Source organism: Ptychodera flava, chromosome 8 (genome assembly GCF_041260155.1).
Source record: "Ptychodera flava strain L36383 chromosome 8, AS_Pfla_20210202, whole genome shotgun sequence".
In the NCBI taxonomy this organism is placed as follows: Eukaryota; Metazoa; Hemichordata; class Enteropneusta; family Ptychoderidae; genus Ptychodera; species Ptychodera flava.
In genome coordinates, this window is record NC_091935.1 from 36608908 (window position 1) to 36620601 (window position 11694).

The 11694-nt window shown below is 39.9% G+C and overlaps 2 protein-coding genes across 2 annotated transcripts; one reads left to right on the forward strand and one right to left on the reverse strand.

Moving 5' to 3' along the window:
• The first annotated feature begins 4863 nt into the window (after positions 1-4863).
• Positions 4864-5919, forward strand: LOC139138096 (coelenterazine h 2-monooxygenase-like). The gene has a single exon (XM_070706320.1). The coding sequence runs from the start codon at positions 4864-4866 to the stop codon at positions 5917-5919; it is 1056 nt and encodes a 351-aa protein (XP_070562421.1).
• Positions 5920-9043: 3124 nt separating this feature from the next.
• LOC139138097 (coelenterazine h 2-monooxygenase-like) lies at positions 9044-10108 on the reverse strand. Its single transcript, XM_070706321.1, has one exon. It carries the CDS (start codon positions 10106-10108, stop codon positions 9044-9046), a length of 1065 nt encoding a protein of 354 aa, XP_070562422.1.
• Positions 10109-11694: the final 1586 nt, after the last annotated feature.

Here is an 11694-nt window from a genome sequence, read left to right on the forward strand (position 1 = left end):
CATCTCTAAACGTATAACAAAACGTATCCTCATGATTATTCGTGCGCCAGTTCAATTCTCTCTCCCACAACCAATTTCAGTTTAAACGACGAACTTTATTGTTGCAAATACATAACAAATGTAATGAAAGTGAACAGTTGTCTTCGGCAGTTAAAACTGGACCATTTGCAAATGTCAGTGTTTAGTTTACAATCTGAATTTCGATTGTTGCATTTATAAAACTGACTATAGCATGTCGAAATGGGGTAATGTTTCCGTTAACCAACTGTCCAAAAATACGTGGAGGTGTTCAATTTCAGCAAGAAATCTGCGTTCTCGCTGGTCAATTAAGGTATTGTTGCCAGCAAGAGGATCTCTTCCAAATAACTTGTTCTTGTGAGATTCCCTCCAGTGGCTTCGTATTCGGTGATTGCCTCCTGCATAGTCGGCACTCCATCTTGTAATAGCCGTGCTACTCTATTCGTCCGGCGAGCTAGATCATCCGGTATACGGGAGACAATACCTATTAAAATGAAGCAAAAAATTATGACTCAAAATTCATGAGAAACAATGATAAAATGATGGTATACGAAAATACCACAAAGGATACGCGAGACCTAGGCTAAGCTCAATTATCCTGAGTGGCTACTTCTATGAGAGGTGTACGAATGTATATCACTTGAAAAGGTCACCCTTTCATGAAAAAATCGCTTAACACAGTCGAAATTTCATTTCACCTGAAAACACCTAGACATGGATCGATAATATAGTAAATGATGCGATAGGAGAATCGGTAGAATGCCAAGAATTTGTCACGAAAATCCCTAATAGCGGGTCATTTTCCTGGAATATAACATTGACTCATATTTCAAACCTGGATCGCACAACATCTTATTGGAATATCCCATCCCAACCTCTATCGACACCCGACGCGGAGCGGCGGTTGATGCGCAGCGCCAATGTTCGAGAGCGTCGTCGTTTGCCGTAATTATGAGCGCAGGCATGCTCCGGCCTTATTTTTTTCTTTACATTGCGCATGCGCTTTTATCCCCCGCATTGGCACTCTGAATCACTGGAACAAAATGATATTCTTGGAAGTTCTGTTTCTCAGATAAACTCTGACCTTGAAAATAAGTCAAAGCCCCTTAATATGTTTGTGTTCGGGATGAAACCGGTGCTGCGTGCCAGCAGTACGCTGGCTTGTTTATTGTGTCAAGGCCAAGAGTCAACTCCCCCCCCCCGTCACAAAATAAGTGCGTCGCTGAAAATTCGGCTGCGCGTGCTGCTGCCATGGCCACGAGCAGCCAGTGCAATGGGGCCATTGACACTTGTGATGACGAAGAGTGGTACCTTAAAATACCTTATGAAAAACCCATCTACTATGAACAATGAACTGTCATTTTCTTGAAATTATAAAGCTGCGCGAGCTTATAGGCCTATTCTCAACTGCGGACCGTCCTGGTATACTTGAGGTTCTTACGTCATTCTTGCGTCACAGCGCCGTGGAACACTATGGGCACAAAGGCCTCTATTATTATCACTCACCGTGCGCCCACTTTTTGCAACACATACGCTGAGTGAGCGTAAAGATACCCATATCAGTCTTCCGCGTAATGTTGAAAAATTAGCCGAATTTCCCAGCCGCACAGCTAAATATTCAAATATTCATGAAATAGTTGCAGATTCAATTTCCTTGTATGTTCCTCTTTCCATTATGATATTTCGGCAATAATTTCATGAAGAAATTCTTAAAATACCGAAGCGATAACCTATGCAAAAAAACACACCAACAGCACAAACGATCGTAAACTCATCATTTCATAACAATATGAGAGAAAATTACAAAACTAAAACGATAGAATTTTAGTTAATCTTCATGAGATGCCTAATCTCAAATATTGGAGGAATGATTTGATCCGGCGGGTTTTTTCAGATGTATTTTTCATTTTATGATGTGCCGAATAAGCTCGATTCCCATAGAAAACATGGCCTTAGTGCGCGTCCGAAGTACCGAAATGATTGCACACTTCTCGCCGGTTCAAATTCCTCAATTCTGAACCAATGATGATGAAAAGTGGCACGGTGATCTTTGATTTATAAGCAAAAATCGCACGGATTTTAGATTTTTGAATTTCTTCGTAAAATGTGTTTTATTGGCATTTTATTTATTCTGATCACTGAAATATACTGTTGCCGTCAATAATTGCGATCTGACGGCGTTTACATGTGCAGAACAAGGGTCTGAAATTGACGCAAATGAATCAGCAAGTGTCTCATAAATTGTACAGACCAAATACCTGTCAATTTGTTGTCTTTTATAAAAAAAAATTGGGTGAATATGAACCATAAACATCGCAGTAAATTGGTAAAAATAACACGAAACGGAAGCGAACTGGTGTAGAGTCTCCACTGTGAACGTGCGGTGAACGTTATCGATCGATATTCTTTTGTTGGAAATTGATACAATCTTACAAGTGTTGCATACCCCGTGGATCGCCTGCTGGCGCCAAACTAGTCCAAAGTGTGCCCAAATATGCTGAGACATAAAAGCATCACCAAAACTAAACAAACTGTCTTCGATTCAATTTGAATGGAAGAAAACAACAGATACGTTGATTTTATGGTACATAAGTCAATATAAATACGGTCTTATGGAAAAATTCATGACGTAACCTGAAGATACGAGCGGCAGGCGAGCAGATTTCGATCGATATTTTATTGAAATGAAATTTGATACAATGTTCGCTGTCGTCACTAGCAACCATTCCAGCCCAAAGCGTTGTCCGGCTGGGGGCGCTGTACTGAACGTTTCAGAGCCCTTTTTGCCAAGAGTGAAACAAATAATTGAAGTTCGGATTTTTCAACCATCAAACCAATATTCAAAGTTTCAACATACGTAAATGACATAACTTTTAGTGCTTTTTTCGCACAATTTTTGTATCTTCGCTCTTCAGTATTCTCATCTCTCATTCACCTCACTCACGTGCGTTTCTCCTACTGACGTCACTCCGCCGTCAATAATTCTTGAACACGCGTTCTATATCACTTTCAATGGTACAGCTAAATGTATGAGATATATGTGCTTAAAGTTGAAGGTTTTTCTTAGAAAATAAATATTATAATCATTATTGTTGTTGTTGTTACTATTATAAGTCACCATCGAGACTATAGACCTATAGACTTGCGTTTGCCTAGTCACAAATGTACGACGAGTTCAAATAAAGTTCTCGCCAGAATACAATGTACTTGCGCTGCAAATGGCTCGCGTTGTGCTTGTCATAGTTTTTCTGCAACACGCAAGGTAAACTTTTTATTGAGTTTGTAGGTCAATTGGGGAATGATAAAGACGAAAAATAAGCTCATACCTTCCAAGGGATGACTGTTCCATGAACTTATGACCAACTTGACGCCTTCCTCTACAATTATAGTTGTGACGAAGGAAACACAAAATCGATGCATTTCATCACTCATATCTATTACCTGAAGACGCTGCAGATCGATCAGGGCATTTTTCACGGGGTAGTTTACACGTTGGTTTATTTCCGGCCATTTTCGTTCAGCTCGTAAATTTTCCAGCGATCTGGTCTGAGTATAAGCCTGTTTCCGTGTATCAGTTCGGTAATTCTTCAGCTTGTTCTGAATAAAGCCTGTTAAGCAAAATTCAGTTCCATGGTCAGATCTGAGTGTATTCCAAATTCCATGGTTTAGCAAAATATCACGGAATTTCCCATATATTTGTATGGGATTCTTTATTGGGAGGATAATATAGTCAATTATTTGGCGACTATAGCCATCTGAAAACACGACTTCGGTTACGCCAAACCGAACAAGTTTTTCATTTTGGTCGACGTGCAACTTGTCCCCATGATACGCCGCATAATACGGAATGGGTTGGTCTGCCGAACGGTGTCATTCCTCCTACGTTCATGGTACTCTGGATTGACTCTCCTCAGACTTGCCTGCACGCGATATCGGCCAACCATGAAACCTTTGGAACGTAAATATCCTTGCATCATTTTTACACCATACGCAGCTCCCACTTGCTCGATCGACCGTGATATAATGCTGTCTAGGTTACCGTCAGACATTTGATGTATATCTCTGTTTTTGCAATATCTCCGAATATTTCTTTCGGAAAATCCCCTCCTTTCGGGAAACGCCCTCCTGAGAACTTGACTGATCTCCTTATGGGTTCGACCATTTGAAATCATTGCTCGCACGAGGTTTTCATCGATTAATTTATCAGCATCCATTCCTTTGGAAAAAGGTGTGCAGCGATCAATCCAGTAAACAAATTTGCACTCGTACTCCCTGACACAAATACTAACACAAATAGTAACTGTCGAAACGAAATCTGGCGCCAAATTAGAGTCCAAGCGCGGGATGACAAATTTTAATGACATTGTATCCAGTATTGTGCGTCGGACTCTCTTTGATGTATGGATTGGCTACGCTTCATGCCACTGCGCATGTCTACACTAAATTGGAAATAAGAAATAGCCTGTATTTCCTATTTTCAATTTACGTCGGGCTGGTGAGTGAACAAGGTTTCGCGTTGGCCGCAATCTGCTAGCCGGAATTACCATTATGCTTATTTCGAAATCATACGCTATATTAGAAATAGGAAATAGAAATATGAGTGTATTTCAATATTAAATAGATTTAGCGTACAAGAAAAATCAACAAAAATCTATTTTCTAATTTCTTTATGAAAATTTCGTTGTGGTAACAGATTGGCCGCGTTTTGTCACGGATTTCACTTGCTCACCGTGCATACATGTCAGCAGGCGTAGCAAGCACACCGTGACCTGATTGTCCCTTGCAAGGTAGACGCACTTTTCAACTAGGTCACGTGACGACAAACCTTTGACCTCGTTTATCAACATGGCTGTTATGTGGATTAGGATTGCCAAGACAGGACGAAATATGCATCGAGTGTCGATTCTTAGATCGCACCTGCAGGGAACAGGGGAGACTTGGGGAACAAAGCCATCTCCATTTCTATCCAGGACGTCTGCAAGGAACACTTCATCCGCAGCGGGGGACGAATGGTTCTCAAAATGCCGGAGTGTCCGAGTTCTGGACTCAGAGATGAACTACTACGACTCGGCGCCACCCCAGGCAGAGTTCAAACGAAATGCTGTCGTGTTTCTCCATGGAAATCCAACATCGTCCTTCCTCTGGCGCAATGTCATACCTCACGTTGAGGGCGTGGCAAGGTGCCTGGCGCCTGATTTGATCGGGATGGGGAAATCTGCCAAACTCCCGAGTCACTCGTACCGATTTGTGGATCACTACCGCTATCTCTCTGCATGGATGGAAGCTGTTGGGCTCCCCGAGAAGGTCACCATAGTATGCCACGACTGGGGTTCGGGTCTAGGGCTTCATTGGTGCCACCAACACCAACAACGTGTGCAGGCAATAGTGCATATGGAAAGCATTGTTGCTGTCGTCAAGTCGTGGGATTCCTTCCCCGAGATCGCCCGCAACATATTTCAAGGGATGCGCTCGGAAAATGGCGAAGAAATTGTTCTGAAGAAGAACATGTTTGTGGAACGGCTTCTCCCGGGGGCTATCATCCGAGAGCTATCCGAAGATGAGATGAATGCATACCGAATGCCCTTTCTCGATGAAGGAGAGAGCCGCCGACCAACGCTAACTTGGCCTCGAGAAATCCCAGTTCGCACAGAGGGTCCCCAAGACGTCGTAGATATTGTCGATGCTTATTCCTCGTGGTTAGCTCAGAGCAAAGACATCCCGAAACTATACATACACGCACAGCCCGGCTTTTTCAGCGGATACATCAAGGCTGTGACTAAAAATTGGCCAAATCACCGCGTCGTTACGGTCAAAGGGTTGCATTTTGTGCAAGAAGATTCACCGAAAGAAATTGGTACAGCTATCGAGGAGTTTCTGGTGAAAGATATCTACAAACAGTAACAAAATGGTTCACTCCATTAGATCTTTCCGAGGCAAGAGACTATATAATAATATCTGTAGACCTAAAGAGACCAGCTAGGTGACGACAATTTCAGATACAAAGTGTGATTGATGTCTAAATATGCAATGACGTAGACCTTTTTTTGTTATCCACGTACACCTATCATGATGTGAAAGCATTTTAATTCACAAGTTCAAGGGGTTTAGAAGTGAAAGTCATGGTTGCCATCCTAGGAAGTCGGTTACAGGATCCGGCCATTCGATCTGTGGACCATCTGACCTCTCCACTCCCCATCTCCTTACTTAAACTAAAAGTTTTCCGGTGGACTTTTATTTTCTTTTGCTAAAACCCCTGAATAGACGACATTACATCGTAGTGATCGAGTATTCTTTCTAACCTAGTTCTTGGAAGACATTACAGATTCTTAGACTATGGTCAATGAGTGAAGACAAGTGTTACAGATTTGAATCGCCTGGGCCGTGGTTAAAGACGTACAACTTTTGGTTTGGTAGAGGTATAACGCAGGAAATGCCTTGAGAAGAATAAAAATTGATGTTACTCTATGATTTTTTTAGATATCGTCTGTAATGATATCATTTGACCCAGGGTATCGCAAACAATATTCGCCTTGAAGTTACGATAAATAAATGTCATGTATTAATCATTTCTACTATATAAGCCGTACCTGTGTCTTGTGTGTGCCTCTGTACATTGAGGTAGCAGCGATAAGTTTACCTCTACTATCACTGTACATATCTGTTAATTCCCCAACCCCCTTCATAATTTATTCCATCGATCACTAACGCGGATCCTCATCACTCGACTGACCAAATAACTCCGCATTTTACCTTATGAGCTGCTAACTAGTTATTTGGTCAGGGCGACAATCCTCCGCGTACACAGACATACACAGATCTACATCTACCCATGAAGTAAAATCCATGATCTATCATCAAATTTCAGGAGAGTAGCATGCATTTGACAAGTATAAGGTATATGCGCCTTACAGCGAACGCCGATGAAGTATTTGTAGCGGTCATCTCAGGCGAACAGATATAAAATAATTTAGGTGGCCGAGAGGAACTCCATCGAGGCAGGAACACACTGCACAAGATGGCGCCACACAATATACATTTATCTTTGTTCACTCATATCTTCAATGATCTCTGTTGACCCGTACTTTTCGTACGACCATGCTATATACATAGGCATTATTAGAAGATGGGTTTTCAGTGAACTGTTTTGTTTTGTTGTTCTTACTTGGTCTTCATGATTTTCCAGATCCCATCAGTTTGTTCGATGCTCAACACCACGTCGCGGCTATTACACGCAGCGTCTTTGGAACAACGGACGGTATTTATTGCTCACTTTACAATGAATTTTAAATCATAATTACTGAAAGTCACTAAGCATTAGCGTTCCTAATTAGGGTTATATGTCTTGATTGACTTGACCAAAGTTGACGTAAACTCGCTATGTGCATGGAAAATACTATGACACAACATTATTGAAAGTCATTCTGCATTTTTACTCAAGCAAATACAAATGTTCATATTTAATTAACTTTTCTAATTAGGGATATATACCTGGATTAACTTGATCAAAGTTGGCGAAACATACTATATACATTGATGATATTAGTTTAAAACAATATTGAAAGTCATTTAGCATTTTCACTTCAGATAATCACTGATTTGCATATTGAACAAACCTTCCCAATTAGGGATACATATGTGTATTGGCATGATCAAAGTTGACGAAACTTGCTGTGTATATTTGAGCTTTACTAATATAACAATCATGAAAGTTGTTTTATCAGTTTTAGATGAACTTATCACCAATTTGCATATTTAACGAACTTTCCTTATTAGGGATAAATATCTAGATTGAAATGACCAAAAGATGCTAAGTTAAAACACTATTGAAAGTCATTTAGCATTTTTACTTCAGCTAATTACTAATTTGCAAATTGTTGAAACTTGCTCTGTACATTGAAGAAACTATATAATGGCAAAAAAAGTCGGTTTAGATTTTCAGATCATCTAATGACTAATTTGCATATTCAACGAACTTTTTTAATTAGAGATATATCTGGATTGGCTTAATCAAAGTTGGCAAAACGTGCTACGTACGTTGAAGATACTACGATATAAAATTATTGAAATAGTTTAGCATTTCTATTTATTTATTTGCATATTTAACGAGCTTTTCTAATTAGCGATCTTGATTGACTTCATCAAAGTAGATGAAACCAGCCATGTACATTGAATAAATATGATAAAATATTAATAATTTTTTTTAGCATTTTTACATCAGCAAGTTACTGATTTGCATATTTAACTAAGTTTCCTAATTAGCGATGTAAGATTGGAAGGACTCTAAAAAAAGTTTATGAGACTTGCTGTGTATATTGATGAGACAATTATGTTGTATCAGAACACGATTGGAACTAATTTGGGATAATTGGATTTTCATATTTTTTAAATTTCTCAAAAGTGTTAGGTGCCAGATAGCTGAATTATGCAATAATACAAGTAACTCATAAAAACAAGTGTGTAATGTAAAAAGAAAAGCAGGTGAGATTACATTTGTAGATTAAATCGGCATTACTTCACCATCCAATTATCCCAAATTAGTTCCAATTGTGTTATCAGTGAAATAATAATTTGCATTTTCATGATATCAGCTAATTTATTATTTGTATATCTAATGAACTTTCAGTTTTGCATATATAGCTTGACGTACTTGACCAAAGGCCATAAAGCTGGTGATACAACGCAGCAGTCAAAGAAATTTAGCATTTTTATTTGAACTAATTACATATTTATATACTTCATGAGCTTTGGAATTAATCTGTGGTGAATATTGTTCACGATATTGATATAACACTTTCAATGAAGTTGGAAACAGGTGGCAAAAGTTAAATTCACAGACAACTGCAATACATACTGAAACACGTGAGCATTTTAAAAGGGTCATATCTGGTTAGTTAGCGGCCGATCAAGCCACGGAACAATATGTTTTCCCTTTATTTAATCAGTTTAATCCAGCGAAACACAAAATAGACGTGCGGGAATTCTAACGATCTCAGAGATTCATTCGAGAGCAAGTGTTTTACAGTAATTACTGTTTGTACACGTCTTTCAACAAAAATTCCTTGATAGCCAAGCCAATTTCTGTCGGGCAGTCTTCTGGTATCGAGAGCCGACCCTTGACCGTAACGAATCGGTTATTTGGCCAATGTTTTATCATTTTTTCTACGAAACTGGTGAAAAAACCAGGCCGCGCTAGAATAGATAGCTTTGGAATATCTTTGCTCCGAGCTGCCCATTCATAGAAAGCATCCACAATGTCTACAACGTCTTGAGGTCCCTCCGTGCGTATGGGCAGTTCGCGTGCCCAGGTGAGCGTTGGTCGGCGGCCCTCTCCTTCATCGAGATATGGCATTCTGTAAGCATTCATTTCATCTTTTGATAAATCTCGGATGATGCCCGCGGGAAGCAGTGCCTCCACAAACATATTCCTCTTTAATATAATGTCTTCTCCGTTTTCCGAGCGCATCCCCTGAAATATGTTTCGTTCTGTTCCGGTACGAGGGTCGCACCACGATACTGACGGCTTGGGGACCACGTCCCACGAATGGAACACCGCAGCAATGCTTTCCATATGCACAATTGCTTGCACGCGGTGTTGGTGTTTATGGCACCAGTGAAGCCCTAGACCAGAACCCCACGCATTTCCGACAATGGTCACCTTGTCGGGAAGGTCAACAGAGTCCATCCAAGCAGAGAGATAGCGGTAGTGATCCACAAATCGATACGAATGACTCGGGAGTTTGGCAGATTTCCCCATTCCGATCAAATCAGGCGCCAAGCACCTTGCCACGCCCTCAACGTGTGGAAGGACATTTCGCCAGAGGAAGGATGATGTGGGATTTCCATGGAGGAACACCACGGCGTTCGGTTTGACCTCTTGTTGAAATGGCGCCGAGTCATAGTAGTTCATCTCAGAGTCCAAAACTTTGACTTTGCGACACTTTGAGAACCATTCCTCCCCACCTGCGTATGAGGTGTTCCTTGCAGACACCTGTGATAGCAATTGAAGTCGCCCAAATCCTAATAGGACCCTTTGTAATGTCGATCCTGCTCCTTGGAGACGGTAGGGTTGCAAGACTGATAGTCGATTCATTTTTCCCGGTCTGGTCGGATCAGTACATTCAGACTTGCCTTGCTTGCAAAATTAGGTCGTCCAAAGTTGAAAGGTTATCGTACGGAGCGTTCACACTTTTGTTGGCGGTTTCTGATCGAAGCGCTGCACAAATTTCTGGACGTGAAAAGTTACTATAAAGTAGTCAATAATTTTCACAAGCAGGACCGGTGATAAATGACATCAAATGCGTTTTGTAATCATTACTGAGCCAAATACAGAATTTAAAATTATGGTTTCATTTAAATTTTTACCATGATTCTGAATGAGTGAAACACAGGTGAACTGGACATGAATAATCTAAAAATATGATATTATTTTCGTAATTATCAAAAATAATAAATCGTAATTATGAAATATTGATATCACTGAAACCGAGTTTCCGGGTTGAGCTTCCTTTCTGCGGAGTAGCACTCGATAAAATAGCTGTACGTGTATGAGTTGTGTAATGACATAGGCGGCCGGGAGGTTCCGTAATACTCCTAGTTAATTGGGCGGAACTTGGCGAGTGCGACTTTCTTGTTTACAAACAATGTATTTCATGCATGATATATAGATGCATCAAGTCAACATAGCTGCAACATTTTGATTTTACGACATTCATTGTTAACAAACATGTTTTAACTTTCATCAATCGCCAACGTACCCTAGTGTTTACATCGGTCGTAGGTGTCCCTGGCAACCTTGGAGCAGAGTTCCGATGACTGCCTCCCTTTAATTTCCCTCATAGAATTGACACAGTAGCCGGCGTTTTGAATTTCAAATGTCGGTAAATGTAATTTGTTTCCATGATTGCACCAAAATTTCCATGGTGACCCCTGATTTTTATTCTTGCTTTGGTAAGACAACATATGGTTGAAAGTTTCACATTTGCCGATATTTGGAATTAATAATGGCTGGCATCGCCGTGTTACCTCTATTGGGAAAATTAAAATTTGCGATTTTGAAAATATGTCTGAAAAACTTACTCAAAGAGCTTTATAGTGAGCCTCCACAAGTGGTAGATCAGCAAAGAAATGTAAAAGTTTGAGAGTTCAAATAGCTATCCCGAGGTACACTCTACCTTGAAAGAACATATGAATAAGCTTTGAAAGCTATCACACCAGTGTTTCAAAAAACATGTTTTGACAAAATTTGGCCCTTAATATTAAATATCAAAAATTTGGCCTATTACATATTAAAATTTCATCATCGTTTTGACATATCATGATAATGTCATCTAAAGAGATGAAATTGAGACCTGTTGGACAAGTGATAAAAAGGAAAAGTTTTTTCAAAAATACAAATAAGCAACATTTAAGCCAATTTGAACAAATATCAAATACATGGTGCCTACCAACAGTTATATGAAATATCATGTTATAAATGGACATTTTTGTAATTTATTAAAAATCATAACACTATGATTTTTCTCCCTTCTGCCAGCCACATCTTTTACTAGAGACCACTCATTTCTGGATAATCTTCCAAACATCCTTCATACCAAAGTTGGTCACATTTGGTGCGATAATTTTTATATTCCACAAATTTGGTGCACACACATAGACTGACAGAATGATGACATCGGT